Source organism: Diabrotica undecimpunctata, chromosome 3 (genome assembly GCF_040954645.1).
Source record: "Diabrotica undecimpunctata isolate CICGRU chromosome 3, icDiaUnde3, whole genome shotgun sequence".
In the NCBI taxonomy this organism is placed as follows: Eukaryota; Metazoa; Arthropoda; class Insecta; order Coleoptera; family Chrysomelidae; genus Diabrotica; species Diabrotica undecimpunctata.
The window spans coordinates 107,954,633-107,971,944 of NC_092805.1; the positions used below are offsets into that span (position 1 = coordinate 107,954,633).

At 31.5% G+C, this 17,312-nt stretch overlaps 1 protein-coding gene across 4 annotated transcripts in view; it reads left to right on the forward strand.

The window, feature by feature from the left end:
* Window positions 1-17,312, forward strand: part of LOC140437188 (parathyroid hormone/parathyroid hormone-related peptide receptor-like) — a 42,155-nt gene that overhangs the window by 15,274 nt on the left and 9,569 nt on the right. For 2 of the 4 annotated variants that reach the window (XM_072526540.1, XM_072526541.1), the window contains exon 2: window positions 1,468-1,721. In XM_072526540.1, coding sequence (XP_072382641.1) covers window positions 1,468-1,721 — 254 coding nt within the window. Of the gene's footprint in view, window positions 1-1,283; window positions 1,412-1,467; window positions 1,722-17,312 lie in introns of those variants that run through there. The other 2 variants (XM_072526542.1, XM_072526543.1) reach the window with 2 other exon arrangements.

Sequence of the window (17,312 nt, forward strand, 5' to 3'; positions counted from 1 at the left end):
TGGTCTTCACAATATCTGCATCACCAAAAAGTCTATAGAGTTCAAAGTTATATCGCCTTCTCCACAGACCCTGTTCGTTTACTCCGCCATATATGGCCCTGGTACTTTTCTTCAATACCTGTATACCAATAAAAATTAATACCTGTACTTATATGACGGCTTCTCCAAACTTATACATGCCATATAACAAGCCCTAAGTTTTGAAACTCACAATAAATGGGAAATATGTCATGGATCAAATTTTTTGCATCTAAGTGTATGTTAAATTAAATAGGTTACATTATAGTCTTTACAATTTATTTTATGCCACATCTGTTTAAATGTCTTTATTGGTACCAGATTAGAATTTTGAGAAATATTTATTGGATGTTTTGGTGATTTATCCCAACATTGATGTTAAGGTCCATTCGCTCAACTCGGGCATATTTTAACAGTTTCATAGCTGGAAACCTACAACACAAAAGTTCCTAGCTCACAGTATTAACAGCTTAAATAAACTTTTATTACAGACTTCTTTCATTAAGAAAAGAAGAATTAGTATAAATAGTGGAAGTGTATACTAAACCCATAAAATTTTGGGTAGTATATATTTAAAAAATATATTTCAGTTGTTATAATTTAACATAACTATTTATTATATGGTGCAAATAAATAAATATTGATTGTTGGTAATTCGTAAAGATCTATTTTATTTACTACTTAGTTTGTTTACTATTAATATTGGCTATGAGTAAGTGTGCTTGGTTGTATAGTATTTTTCCAGCCACTTTTAGTCTGTCAAAAAGTAACTAACTTCGCAAAAAAATAATTACTAAATTCACTAGACAGTTCGGACTGGGAATAGCGAACCGACATATCTAGAACGCATTTTTAAATTTTGTTCGGACAAACAATTGAGTTATGACACTGATCTAGTTTTTATAAGAATTGATGGAGTTGTTGTTTGTGATTATTGACGTTTTGTAAGATTTTTGGTGGAAGAGTTTGGAATGATAGTGGACTGAGTTTATTGGTCTAATTTATTAACTTTATTTATTATAAAAATATTCTAACACTTAGTTTATTAAAGTCTTTATTTAATTTATATATATATACAATATTCTTACACTTATCACAACTACTTTAATTTATATTATTTATTTACAATATTTATTTCCGCCTTACAATTTGAAACTTGACCCGATTATATTTTCAGACTGCCTCAAATAATGAAAATTCCGCTATTTATATCAAACAGCCGTTAGTTCTGGAATCCCTTCGAAGCAGGCGGATGTTGATCTGTGCTGACTCTTGAATTGTCTCGAATAAAAGGGAACACCAGACTGGTTTCTAGTGGGTCCGAGAAAATACTAGAACAGAATAACAAAATGTTTACAGGTTTTAAATATGAATCATATTTATTGTAACAATAGTAATTATCTCGTAGTTGTATCTTTTCTTCATATGATATCTGTATATTATTTTTAGGGATTGGCAACACGTCAATGTTTAAAAAATGGTACCTGGTTTGTACCACCTGGACACAGATTTCCATTTTCGAATATTTCTCAATGTGGAATGTTTTTTATAACTACAAATAAAACAACATTATCTCCTCCAATTAGTGATTTGGATATATTTTACTCAGAATGGATACCGCGAATCAAAGGAATATCATATTGCGGCTACACGTTATCTATAATATCGTTGATATTGTCTATATGTATCTTTATTAGCATCAAGTAAGTAAATCATTTTACATTTAACCAATATCATAACTACATAACTCCCAATAGAGTAAATGATATAAGGAAAAAGAAGCTATTGATTATTAGACTGTTATATCACACGTCACATAAGACGTTTAGATTTGACACTTATTCATATTTGACACTTATACTTAATTTAAAAAATTTAATTAAAAAAAATATCTGAGGCAACTTGTAATTTTTTTGAAGTGAAAACTTCTTTAGCGATGTTGTGCAGTTTTTGGATGAGGAAAAAGTATTGAATACGTTAAATGAAAGGGAGGAGATAACGATTATATTAAGATAAAGAAAAGACAAACAAGGCGACTACCAAAAGGGCACTACATAGCATCTTCGTTAAGATAGAAAAAACTAACAATGCTACTACAAAAAGAGCACTATACAGTATCTTAATTATTAATGAACGCATAGTTACATACGAGATATCATAGGGCACTATGGATGAAAATAGATTAAGTATAAGACAAATTTTGATTTATTGACTTAAAGGAGAACTCTGACTAAGTACAAAATAAACAACTAGGCGAATATGACATACCAAAGCATATGACAAACCAAATGAAACGACGTGAGACGTGATAGTACATAAAATGAGATGAATATGAGATAATATATCTATATATATATATACAAGGTTCAGTAAAAACACTCAAGTCCCGACAGAAGTAAAAACTTCTTAAATTGCATTGAAATTATGAATATAATGACAATGAAACTAAAATTATGAGTAAAATGAATAATAAATTTTGTTTGTTTTGTTTTGTTGACAAAACAAAACAAAATAAGAGCAACAGAGATGGAATTTCTAAGGAGAAGCTGCAGAGTAACAAGAAGAGATAGGATAAATAACATGGAGATTAAGAGGAGAATGGGCATGAACTCCGACATAATAGACTACATCGAACAGAAGAGGTTAACCTGGTACGGACATGTCAGAAGAGCAGACCAAAATCGGTGGATAAATAGAATAACAGAGTGGAGCCCGATAGGAAGAAGAAAGAGAGGCAGACCCCGAAGATCTTTCAGAGATGAGGTGGACGAAGCAATGAGTAGAAGAAACCTACAGGAAGGGGACTGGCTAAACAGGAAAAATTGGAGAAAACGGTTGAGTGAAGGAATACAGTGAAAACTGTGGAAATCCTTGTATATATATATGAATAATAAATTAAGTTCATTTAAGTGCACAATGTCGCTAAAGAAGTTTTCACTTCAATAGTATATGACGCACGCAACGTGTATATACTATATACCACTTATTTTTGGATAGAGAAAAGGCATTATTGTATATATATATATATATATATATATATATATATATATATATATATATATATATATATTTATAATGTATTGTTTGTGAATGATAAGCAATGAGTGTTTTTAATAATATATATAGGGTTTTTATCGCGGTTCTCAAAGAATTAGTTTGTAAGCACTTTTTTAAATTATCTTTGTTTCGAAACTATCTTACCGATTTTTCTATCAGATGTCGCTATTGCGTCCATAACGAAGCCATGTTATTGTTGCTTCCTTATAAGACAGAGAAGATTATTTTTCACGTTAAGAACGGCTATGAATAACTATTCTGATGAGACTTATTAAGTCGAAATACGTATCAATAGATACATAGACGCTTTGAACGTGAAATTAAATCTTTTCTGTCTTTTTCATTTTATTCGGATCTTCTCTGTATGAGTACGAGAAACAAATTCGTTAAGGATTTCTGCTTAGATGAATAGACATGTCGTGGAATGCAAATTTTAGATTCCCCATGTCTCTATTAACATCTTTATCATCGTCTGGCCATGCCTTGCAATTTTTAGAAAGCTCCAGATTAAAGCAGAAATCTGAATTTGTTTCGAAACTATCTTACCGATTTTTTTAAATCAGTAACTTAAACACTCTAATTTAATAAACTACACATTTTAAACAACATATAACCCTACTTTATATTCGTAATAATTATTTAAAATGTCATTTAAGTGTATAGTTGGTTGCCTATGCACATGGCTCACTTAAATATATTTACAATATTATAATTATTAAAATAAAACTTTTTACATTTATTATATGCTAATTTCTTAAGAATACCCTCATATAAATAATTTTTATAAAATTCTCTAGTATATAACTTATAAATTATTTTCTTTAAACACCAATCATCTCAATATATATATATATATATATATATATATATATATATATATATATATATATATATATATATATATATATATATATATATATATATATATATATATATATATATATATATTTTTTTTGATGATACGCTACATACATCATATGTACTATTATATACGTCTCACGTCGTTTCATTTGATGTGTCATATGCTAGGATTAGTTGTTTATTTAGTACTCAGTCAATAAATCAAAATTTGTCTTATAGTATTATCATTCACTGTGTCATCTGATATCTCGTATTTAATAATACGTTCATTAATAATCAAGATACTGTGTACTACCCTTTTGGTAGTCGCATTGTTTGCTTTTTCTATCTCAATATATTCTTTATATCCTGCCCTTTCATTTGCTAGGTCGCATGTTAAGATTCGATCAGTTGTTTATTTTGTACTCAGCTAGAGGCCTTCTTCAAGTCAATAAATCAAAATTTGTCTTATAGTAAATCTATTTTCATTGACAGTGACATCTGATATTTCTTATGTAACCATACGTTCATTAATAACGAAGATGCTGTGTAGTGCCCTTTTGGTAGTCACTTTGTTTGTTTTTTCTATTTTAGTATAATCGTTATCTCCTCCCTTTTCATTTAACGTATTCAATGCTTTTTCTTTATCCAAAAACTGTACAACGTCGCTAAAGAAGTTTTCACTTCAAAAAAATTACAAGTTGCCTCAAATATGTTTTTCGTGATAAAAATTTTTACTTTTTTTTAATTTAGGGTTGTTAAATGACCGCTTCCTTCCAGCTGGGTCTGCATTTCTTTATTATTATATTACGTGCCTCAAATACCTACCAAAAAATGTCTACCAGCTCTCCTACTAGCATGTCTGACACAAATTCCATGCAATAAGTGTCAAATCTAGACGTACGTATGTTATTAACAGAAAGTAACTGCCACAATTTTCAATATGCTCAAGTAAAAGCGGATAATGAATTGTCCATTATTAACTAATAAACAAATCAAAACTCTTAGAATCAAAAGAAAAATAGTGATTCACCCGGTTCTACAGGAATTTCCCTGGTATCCCTATAAAGTATAAAACTAATATAATACTAAAAAATTGACTTTAAATTTTGAATAAATGTCTAAATCGATAGATATTCCGTCTGATTGAAAAATTGGCCGTAATAGTGACCTACATACAATAAATAAAATATAGTATTTAGTATATCAGTGAAAAAATCATTGCTTTTACGTAAAAATCTTATATGGACATTTTAAGATTCTAAAAGGTATTATAAGGGGTAGCTGATTACTAGACTTCGGCAAATATGCAAATAAAAATGTAGAAAATATGCGCATAAATATGCACGTGTTTACCCGAAAATATGCAAATATTTTACAAAATATGCATACAAATAAATAAAAAAATCGTAAAGTAGTAACAATTTTATTTAAAAAAAAAAGTGTACATAACTAAATATTTCCTACTATTCATTAAGATTTACATTTATTTTAAGTAACTACATCATTTTTAAGTATGAATAAACTTATTTAGAATTATGGTAACAATAAATGACCAAGTGGTGTTCAAAATTTTCTAACAAAAACTTGTGGCTTCTGTCTGAGTACATATATTTATATATGGAAAAACTTCGTTCAACATCAACTGATGTAACTGGAGCATTTTTCAAACTAACCAAAACATTTGGTTCTAAATTAATTGTTTCCGAAATATTTCCAGCTAGAACACTGACTACTTCAGAAAGAATATGGTAACCTTTATTTTTTTCCATAGTAGCTTCAAATTTTTTTAAAATATCTTTTCCAATATTACCTCTAACGTTCCGACAACATGACGCAAATTCTTGTATTAATGCTGTACTTTCGAACAATGACAGTTTTGGTGATTCTAACTGAGTAATTGTTTTTTGAACAAAACTAAAATTTGATTTTATAAATGAAAGTTCTTGTTGAAGCAAGTTACTCTGAAAAGTTTGTTTAGAATCCAAAAGAGATTGGAAACTTTCATCTGTTAACGTATCAATTATGTTCTTTATTTTAACAAAATTATCTGCATAAAAATATTAGATACTTACAATTTTGCCACAGACTGAACAGTAGATTTTTCCCATATCCATAGACAGCTCTTTATAAGGTTTAATCCAAGTTGAAGCACTGGTTGTTTTAGGCATTATAAAATCACAATCTTCCTTTTTGTTACGCACAACGAGTGTTTACGCTTTGAATATCAAAACAAAAATGATTTACAAATCTGAGCATCAAATTAGAAATGTTTAGGTACCTAATTCAATAAACTGGGAGATTTTGGAAAATCCCTAAATTAGGAACAAAACTATTAGCCGTTTACCTGCTGTTAAGATACAATAAATTGTAGATAGATTTGGGGATTAGATCATAAAATGCAAATGAGCGAACCCTTAGCGATTATCCAATAACTGAATGCCTCAGTGACCGAGACTTTCTAAGAATGTTGAGGGCTACTTAAATTGATCTTCTTTGAAATTGTAAATGTTTTGTACCTGTAGAGATTACGTACTTAGATCATTTCTTGATTAAAATGACTACAAAATTTTATACAAGAATTGAAATAAATTTGGTATGTTTAAAAATTTTCAAATACAGTATAAAAATCTGAACTTTTATGCACTTTATGCAAACTTTTATACAAATATGCCAAAATATGAAATATTTGCATAAAATATGCACATTATGCAAAATATGCAATATGCATATTTGCCGAAGTCTACTGATTACAAATCTGTGAAGTCGTACATCTAACTTGCAAAGGTATTTGCAAAACAACCCTTATTTTTGCAGTAATTTATAAATATTAATAAGTTTGTTTTTTGTATAATGACATTTTACTTGAAATTGAGACAATTAACGAGTTATTGAAGTGTAATCAATTTCAGCCAGATCGACTAAATAGTTTATAAGTTATTCAATTTGTTTATACCGGAGAACGTGTATTCAAACAATCATACTTTCTCAAACAGTGGTTCTAGAGGTATTTAGCGATCGTAATCGATTCTTTAAGGCTACAATTTTAAAATATATAAAAAATAAATTCCACATTTTATCAAACATGTTATTAAAAAAACCGTTTGAAAAAGGGCTGACTTTTTAGCTTATAAACGTTTATAATAACTTTGATATTTTTTATGTCACATGCTTGTACGTAAGCTGAGTTTAAAGGTGATGAGAAAACATAATTAAAAAAAGAACCTTCAGTGACCAAATAATATAATAATAAAATACTGCTATTTTCACTTCCCGGAAAAATCGGAAAATCCCGGAAAAATAAACTAATTAAATCTTTTCATAAAAAAGTTATTAAATTTTACTATTATTTAATTTAAAATAAGAAAAGACTTATTTTTCAAAAGTTTTAGTTTTAAACTCTCTAAATAAATGGTTTTAATAGTTATTTATGTATCAAGGGCATTAAGTAGATGTTTATGTTTATGTTCCACAATGTAAATATTTTTAAAAATTAAGAAAATTTATCACAGTAGAGTGGGCAATACCGTCGTTAGGGTAATAATAGTAATGTCAAACATAAATAAACATCTACCGCTGTCAAACCTAAAAAATGAAAATATAGGAAAATTTTGAAATTCCCGACGAAATCGTTTTTTCCAAAATCTCGCTGAAACGTTTTTTCCAAGTTCCTTATGATCCAAATATTCAATGGTAAAGAATATAATTACCAAAACTTAATCGAATATATGAAGCAAGCGTCAAAAACATACCAGCCAAAAAGTCTAAATTTCTATCTAGAGAAGATGTCTATGAAGCACCGAATGAGACGTTTTTAATGAACAAAGTTGCATTAATATTTGGTGTATTTGGTGGATGTTGACGGCAAAAACTGGTGAATATGCTAATTACTCACGTAGAAGAAAGAAAATCAGGTTTTTGTGGTAAACGTAACAGAGACAAAAACCGACAAAAGGCGCGTTTTTACCATTATTAACTCGTTGACTTCCAAGGCACTGTCAAGGAAACGGGTCCAGGACGCCACGATATGAAAATCAAAATAATGAATCAAATATGCTGAAAAACTTTATTTTTAACATTTTCACGTGCTTTCCACTCAATTTTTTTTGTAAAAATTGTTTCGAGATATCTCGTGGTCTGGCGTCCCCGATCAGAATGGGTATTCTGACGCCCACAACCACGAGATATCTCGAAACAATTTTTACGTGCGCTTTAGAGATTCCGGTAGTTTTCGGCCGTTGTCGCCATCGAACCTCTGGTAGGATAGTTGAGTCTGCATAATCACGTGTTTAGTATCTCTGTTGAGTTGGCGTGCGATACAGCTGTGGGTCTTTTGTGTGTTTTATTGGTGAATTCGTTTTAGTTTTCGCATTTATTTTATAAATAATGTCCAGAAACCGAAGCTTAACTTCAAAGGAACTCGGGAACTATACGAACATGAATGAGTCTGAATGGGAAGAGTTCCTGAAGGATAATTCAGATGATGACTCGGACTATGAACTATCAAATGAGCAAGGTTCAACAAGTTTAATAAGTTCAACAGCAAGCGACCCTTTGTCACAATTACAATTGGAACAACCTACTCTAGAGCCAACTGCTGAAATATTCAACGAAGAAGAATGGTGTGATGTTGAGAATGACCCACAAACTTTTGATTTTTTTACACAATATGTTGGGCTAAAACATCAAGGTGAACTGACTATCGACAATCTGGTTAACTTGTTTTTTTTCTGATGCAAATTTGAACATGTTGGTTCAACAAACAAATTTGTATGCAGCCCAAGAAATTCAGAAAAATATACTTACAAGGTCTTCTCGAATGAATAGATGGGTTGAAACTGACAAAAATGAACTACGCGTATTTATTGCCCTTTTGCTATACATGGGCCCATGTACTTTACCATCAATTGATCATTACTGGTCTCAAAATGTTATGTATAAATTGCCATTTTGAAGGTTAGTAATGAGTAGAAATAGATTTCAATTACTATTACGTTTTTTGCATTTTGCCGACAACTCGGAACAAACAGAGGATCGATTATACAAAATAAGGCCAGTCCTTAGTCACTTTAACAAAATAATGGAAGAGAATTAAGTTCCCCATAAATTCTTATGCATTGATGAATCAAGGATCCTCTGGCGTGGTAGATTATTTTTTCGGCAGTACATAAAAAACAAAAAACAAGTATGGTGTGAAACTATATGAACTGTGTGAATCCCATGGAGTGGTTCTGAAAATTAGAATTTATTGCGGCAAATCTGAAGCCAACGACGCTACGGTTAATATGGGATATACTACAGAGGTAGTATTGCACTTACTGGATAAATATTTAGACAACGGATATATTGTCTATATGGACAATTTTTATAATTCAGTAGCCCTTACCAAGCGAATGACAGCCAGAAAAACATACGTCTTTGGTAGTTTACGCAATAATCGAAAAGGGAATCGAATACGTGATCTCAAAAAAACTTAAAAAGGGCGAGTGTGTATGGCAAAGAAATAAATCGGTAGATGTGTGTAAGTGGAAAGACAAACGAGAAGTTTTAATGATTTCAAATATGCACAAAGTAGAAATGGTCGAGGTCCATGCCAGAAGTTGGAAAGTTGCCTGGAAACCTAACATAATCAAGGATTACAACGCTGGAATGTCACGTATAGACCAGTCAGATCAAATGCTAAGCTACTACAGTGCTCTAAAAAAACCATAAGGTGGCCGAAAAAAGTAGCTTTGCATATTGTCGAAATATATATAAACAAAGCATACTTGCTCTACCGTAAGTCAACAGGGAGCAAAATAAAATCTTTAAAATTTCGAGAGATATTTATTTCAACAGTCCTTAGTGATAATATGCCAAAAACTACACCAAATCCTCCAACAAAATTTCATTACCTTGAAAGTATACCACTAACAGAAAAGAAACAATGACCAACAAGAGCTTGCTGCATATGTACCACTCGTAAACGTGGTCGAGAAACAAGATATAGATGTGGTGCATGTGAAGAAAAGCCTCCTTTGTGTGTAGAATCCTGCTTCAAAGAATATCAACATGAATAGGACTGTTCAAGCACTTTTTTATTGAACTTTGTATGTTTCTTTTTCATTTTGGAATTTTTAGTTTTTGTCCTTTTACCATAACCGAAAATAATAAATACATCTGTTTTCTGATGTCCACCTATATTTTAAGAACCTTTTGTAGACGCACCAATATAAAATCTCCATGCATATCCCACGAATAATCTCGTGCTCGGCGCCACGAAAAACATCTACAAAAACGAGATAACTCGTGGTTGGCATCTAAGAACAGACAGGTTTGAAGCTAATAAGATATAACCTACATGTCTTTACGGCCACGTGATTGTTTAAAAAAAAATTTTGACCCATAAATAAGGTCACTGTATTGTACAAATAGTTGGAAAAATCCCCTTTATCATTGCAAAATATTTGGGTTTGAAGTGGCATGGTGGATGGAACAGTACATCAGTTGCTGAAGGATATATAGAAGATAGTATATTGTTACGAACATGCATTCTACGTAGCCCATATAACGGTTGCAGACCGGGACGAGAATGATATGTCCTTCTAGAAGCGACGGGAACTGTCGACCGCTAGAAACTAGAAAGTTCCACCCGACAAGCGATGAGACGAATTAGAGGTGGGCTACTCCAGAATGTTCTGCTACATAATTACTTTTATATATAAGCATACTTTCTATGAGTTAAGTGAAGTTGATAAGATATTATCGAACTGTAAACTTATAAATAAATATATTTATATAAATTCGAACCGCTCGTTTTATTTAAAAAACGTTACAATATCTTTAAAAAATGAGGTTAGAGGGGTGCCGACAGGCATACCTTTTGGATCTGGCTTTGCCCCTCATGAACTTAATACACAGACAATAAAACATGAATCAACATTTGCTGCTGGCAATCTATCTATTACCAGATCTTTTCAGAATTGCCAGTTTTATGTGAATTACCCTAAATAGTGTTAGGTAGTTATACTAATTTAGTTCCATAATTTGCAACTTTAATAATAAATGTTATTAAGAAGTTATTAAAATTTTTTTGTCTTTATGCCTGTGCGTTCCATAAAATGCAGTTTATGCCCGCACAGGTATACTATTATGCAGTTGGTAAATAAGCAATAATCAGTGGCGTAGCTAACTCCACAGGGACCTCGTATCAAAGTTTGTCGCCGGTCGCTTTCCCACGACTGATATGGGATAATGCTAAAACATCAAAAGAAGCAAAAATGCTTGTATTGAACAAAATATTTATTAAATGTAGTTAATAACATTACCCCAAACAATTTAAAAATAAACTTTTCTTGCCTTTTGTTTAAGATTTAAATTTTATTTATTTTATTTAAATTTCTCTAGATTTTTGGTTTCATAGACAGTCACGACAAATCTGATAGTCGTACTGGTACTGCAATACCAAGTAAACTTTTTTTTAACATCCATTGTTTATTGCAATCCGTCTCATTACAAGCAATATGTATAATTTATGTACAAAAACATAGTGGGAAGCCGCCCAGTGGGGAGCACCCAGGTAAGGCATAGGTATAATATTATAAATTTAATCTATGATATAACAATTAACTTAAACTTCAACCTAACAAAGTTTAATACAGATAAACAACAGTGACAACACATATGAGTATTACTACTACTACTACTACTAAGGATTTCCACAGTTTTCACTGTCTTCCTTCACTCAACCGTTTTCTCCAATTTTCCCTGTCATTCCAGTCTCCATCTCGCAGGGTTCTTTTCTCCATAGCCTCGTCGATTTCATCTCTGAATGACCTTCGGGGTCTTCCTCTCTTTCTTCTTCCAATCGGGCTCCATTCTGTGATTTTATTTATCCAGCGTCCTCTGTCCGCTCTTCTGACGTGGCCGTACCAGGATAGTCTCTTCTCCTCTATATAGTCGATTATGTCTGATTGCACTCCCATTCTCCGCTTAATCTCTGCGTTTTCAATTCTGTCTCTTTTTGTAAGTCTACAGCTTCTCCTCAGGAACTCCATTTCTACTGCTCTTATTCTAGCTCTATTTCTCTTGTTTATTGTCCAGTTTTCGGACCCATATGTCAGGATACTTCTTGTCAGGGTATTATATATTCTCTTTTTTGTCTTTATCGTAATGTTCTTATCCCACAACACTGAGTTTAGTTGTCTTATACAGTTTGTTGTTTGTCTCAGTCTGTTGTTTATATCTTCTTCTGTTGTTCCCTGGTTCGATATTATGGTTCCTAAATACTTGAATTTATCTGTTCCATTTATTTGTCTTCCCTCGTCTATCTCTAGGTTTCTCATATCCTTGTTTTCTGTTGTTAGGCATTCGGTTTTCTCTAAGTTTATTTCCATTCCGTTGTTTTTATATTCTTCTTCTAGTTTTCTGAGCATAAAGCTGAGATCTTCTTCATCTTGTGCGATGACTACTTGATCGTCGGCAAAACTTAAGGTGTATAAGTATTCGTCTCTTACTGGTATGCCCATTCCTTCGCACTTTCTTCTCCATGGTTTGAGTGTCTTTTCCAAGAATATTTTAAACAGAGTAGGGGACGTAGCACAGCCTTGTAGAAGTCCTTTTGTCGTCTTAAATGGATTGTAGGCTTTATTTCCACATTTAATAGCTACTTTGTTTTCTTTGTATAGTGCTTTAACTGCTTTTATTAGTGTTTGTCGGATTCCGAGATCATTCATTGCTTCCCATAATTTGACTCTAGGTATTGAGTCATATGCTTTCTTTAGATCAACAAAGGCCAGATGGACCGGTCTACCTTTTGCCATTTTCTTCTCTATCAGTTGTTCTAATGTGTACGTATGATCTAGGCATGATTTTCCTACTGTGAACCCTGCTTGGTCTTCTCCAATTTTTCCTATTATTTCAGTTTCTAGTTTTTCTTTAATAATTTTCCCGTAAAGTCTACCTACCGACGATATTATACTAATTCCTCTATAGTTTTCACATTTTTTCCTGATTCCTTTCTTATGTATGGATGTGATGTATGCTTGTGTCCATTCCGCAGGTATTTCTTCTCCATTTAGTCCTCTTTCGAACATTCTATGTAGCATGCGGAATAACTTTTCCGTTCCGTTTTTAATTAGTTCGTTTGGTATTCCTCCGGGTCCTTTGGCTTTTTTGTTCTTCAATGTCTTCAATGAGTATTACAAGACTAAAAAAAATCGAGAAAAGTTTTAGAAAACAACAGAATAAAAACTTGTTGTTTAACCGCACTGTGACACTATGATCTGTTTCTCCAGATTTACTAGAGGTCCAAAGAGTCTGGTCATTTTAATCTACTTACGTGTGAAATGAGCAGATCCGTGGCCAGCGGATTTGGATGGTAGGATAATCTGGTCTTGTATGCAGATTTTACAGCAGATATTGCTTCGCTGGCTGTTGGTAACTGTGGATCGTGGTGTAATCTGTGGTTCATAATCTACCAAGGGGTATTGCAGATCTGGTGCAGTATTTTCGATTTTAATCGTTGAAGTTTTTGTATGTTGGTATTACTTGTTGTACCTCAGATTTGTGCTGCTTATAGCCATATCGGTGTTAAAATACATTATCAGAAGTTTGTTCTCCAGGCTAAGATTTGATTTTGGAGCCATGTACCAATACATTTTCCTGTAGATTAAGCTGAGTTATAAGGGGTTTCTTCCAGATGTGCATGCCCCAATTAAGTTTGCTATCCAAATGAATTTCCAAATATTTAACGATGGTATTAACTGGTAGTGGAGTGTTGTGTTTGTAGAAACTGGTGGCGCGTCACCTTTTTTTTTATAGTAAACGTTATTTGTGTTGATTTTAAACTGTTGACTTGGACTCGCCACAGTTTAAGTCAGCTCTCTAGTTTAAGTAGGTGATTTTGCAGTACCTGGGATGCTTCAGTTGCTGTAGAATTTGAAGCCATGATAACTGTGTCATCGACATATGTAGCGATTGTTGTATTAGTCGTTATTGCGAGATCTGATGTGTATATTAAGTAGAAGGTGGGTCCTAGTATGCTTCCACCAAGTAAACTATTAATTTAATTTTGAATTGTGGGGCTTAAATAATTTATCTTACCTTTCGGTTTTAAAATAAGTTATTTTAAGATATGATCATAGTTTGGCATTAAATGTAAAATTGATATAAAATTTCCAGATTCAGAATCATGGCATCTTAAATATAAACTGCATGTTTCTAAAGTAATTATATTATTAATTATACGATGAAGTACATTTCGCCAAAAATTAATTTTACTGCTGATTTCACTCTGTAATAAAGTATTAATGGTATGACCAAGTAACCAATTATTATAACATAAAGCTGCTTTACTATGTCGCTGTGAGTTTTTTGAATTGCTTCCAACAAAAACACCGTTGACCTACCCCGAACAATAAAATTAGCTTTGATAATCTGCTAAAAACCAACAGAAATGACAATATGGTTTGTTCAAAATATTAGAATAACACAGCCATGATCTTAAAATTGTTATACCATTTTTATTTAAGTAGAAAGAATAATAAATTAAAAAAGCTCGCTTTGTTTGTGCATCCTTTGGAAACGACACTTTAAATAAATACAATTTAAAAATCATTTTTTTGTTCGTATTCGATGAGGCTGCTACAAAATTTACTCGATCTGATGAAGATGTATTAACAAATTCTTAAGTTTTATTTGGATTTTCGGTGTTATCTTTTTCAATTTTTGGTACCTCTGTCGACTATGCGGTGGTACAGAAGAATCTAAAAATAAAATAAAATTCAAGTTATAATCATTCAATCATCAATAATCTTCTTTTTTTTTCATCATACTTTTTAGGGTCCCTTTTACTTTACTGTAATGTGCCCTAGTATTCCAATAAGTTACAGACGACAATGGATGCGAATTGTTACACTAGTAGATATAAACCTAGTACTTACCATTCCAATCTAAATCACTTTGAGAATCTAGTTGATGGGAAAATGAAGAAATTTTGGACATCTTCTTTAAAACTTCTTCCTTTTTTGTCTTATTTTTTTTTTCATAGCTCCACTGAGGTACTATCTTTTTCTTTTACTCATTTTTTTCACAACTTAAACAATATTTTCAGAATTTAAACGTTTGAATCTACTGCACAAATTAAAATGAACTTTAATAAACCAAAATCGAAAAATAGATTTGAATTGTTGAGAATTAGGTAGAAAAGAGGGCGAGGAAAAACCTGTTAATGACCCAGGCTAAAAGGGCTCCTCGACCAAATCAAGTAAGAATATTATGGCAGCAGTAAAATTAGTCTTTGTATTGGAATTAAGCGCCTCACAAAAGCGACCAATAATTTTATTGCTGTTGTAAAATCTTTAGAAGATTGACTATACGACCTAATAGTGAAATTGTGGAATAATTTTTTTAAATTGAATTTTTGTTTCGACATTTCGAGGACTTCTGTTTGTCGGGGGCCTTGTATAATTGATACGGCTGATACAGCGGTAGCTACGCCCCTGGCAATACTAAACAATAATGAACTATATATATATATATATATATATATATATATATATATATATTTAGTATGGCATAAAATACATTTTGAAACGAATCTTTTTGTACTTTACAAGAAAAAGAAGCAAACTTTACTACGCAATAACTTTTTACCACGAGTATGTTTACATATGTATAAATACTATTGTGTGTTTTTATCTTTTAGTTTTTATACTTAATTATATAAATTTAATTAAATAAATTACTAACAAAATGAATATGGAAATTTAATTCCAACTACTAAAATTATACCATTGTTAAACAATGATTATACATAGACTATTAAATCGTACAAAAAGAATATTTATACTTATTAGACACATCTTCAAAAATATTAATAACTTTATTAAATGCAGTTATAATAAAATACTTTTTTTTGAAAAATAACTATAAAATTAAATAAAAATGTTAACTGTGTTGTATTAATTTATAATTATTATTATATATTTATTCACATAATATAGTTCTGAAGCTTTTTTTTTCCTGTGGTAAAACAACTAAACAACTAAAGGTTCAGTGTGCCATAAAAGCTGAGATATTGCAAATTTGTTCATTTAAAAAAAGGAGTTCAGACGTTCTTCCCTCCACTTTTCCGTGGCGGTATTTTACGAGTATTATCGCTTTAACGGGTTATAACTTTTTACTCATCTGTATATGTACCCTATATAACTTGGATCATATAATTTAAATTTTCATTTATAATCTGTTTAATTTCAAATACGATTTTAAGAAAAAATGCTATCTTGGTACTTATTGGCTGTAGGTTTTTTTAATTGTATTTTTCTACTAGCTTTTTATTGGGCCTACTTACAAACGTGAAACATAAAAAATATCATAAATAAAGTTATTGTAAAAGTTTATAAGCTACAAAGTCGGCTCTTTTTCAAACGGTTTTTTTTTTTCATAACAATTTTGATAAAATGTAAAATAAATATCTCTAAATCTGCTAAATATCTCTGCAGTCACGGTTTGGATCAATAATGTTGTTTAAATAACACAGGTCTGTGCCCAAAAACTTGTTTGAAATTTAATAAATAATGTTCATACTGTTTTCAACGCTAATTTCAGGAAAAATAGTAAATAAAGTAATAGTAAAATGATATAATAAAGAGTAATTAGCAGAAAGCAGCAGTATTTTTATGTCAGCACTTGTTCTTGTCGTACCCCTCCCCATCCACTTGCTGACTCACTGTGCCTTCTTTCATGTCAGTGCCTATCTTTTGGACTGCACCTCCTTTCCCGGCCATTAACAAGCAGTGAGTCTCTGATACTGTCCTACAAACCTTCTTACCTATGCCTACAGTTCGAAGCAGCTCTTCACTCTGTGCATTTAACGTGTTGTTACTAGTGCTTTTAAGTAGTGACTGTCTTCTTGTGTTGTGAAAATATTGTATTGTATAGACATTGGACAATGGCTACCAGAGGATGTATAAACTCGCCAAATTGTATACCGTTAAAAAGTAACAAAGAACCGTTTCCAATTTTATTGAAAAAGTATATTTCGCTTATTTTGGTATAAAGTTAGGCGATCAAAATAAGCCTTGGGCCACACACAAAGTTTATTCAGTGTGTTGAAAAACTGAGGTAATGGTTTCAAGGTAAAAGGCAGTCCTTAACTTTTGGAATATCAATGTTTTGCAAAGAGCCTAAAAATAATAGTATTGGCTGCTATTTTTGTTCTTGTAACGTACGAGGTTTCAATTTGAGAAACAAAAAGGATATTTCTTACCCTAACATTAAATCAGCCATTCGCAATGTCTCTCATGGACCTGAAGTGCCAATACCCTCTCCTCCAGATTCTCTGGATGTTATACATATTGATCACTGGCCATTAGATTAGGAAGGTGATAGTGAAGAATACAGTGATTGCTACGATT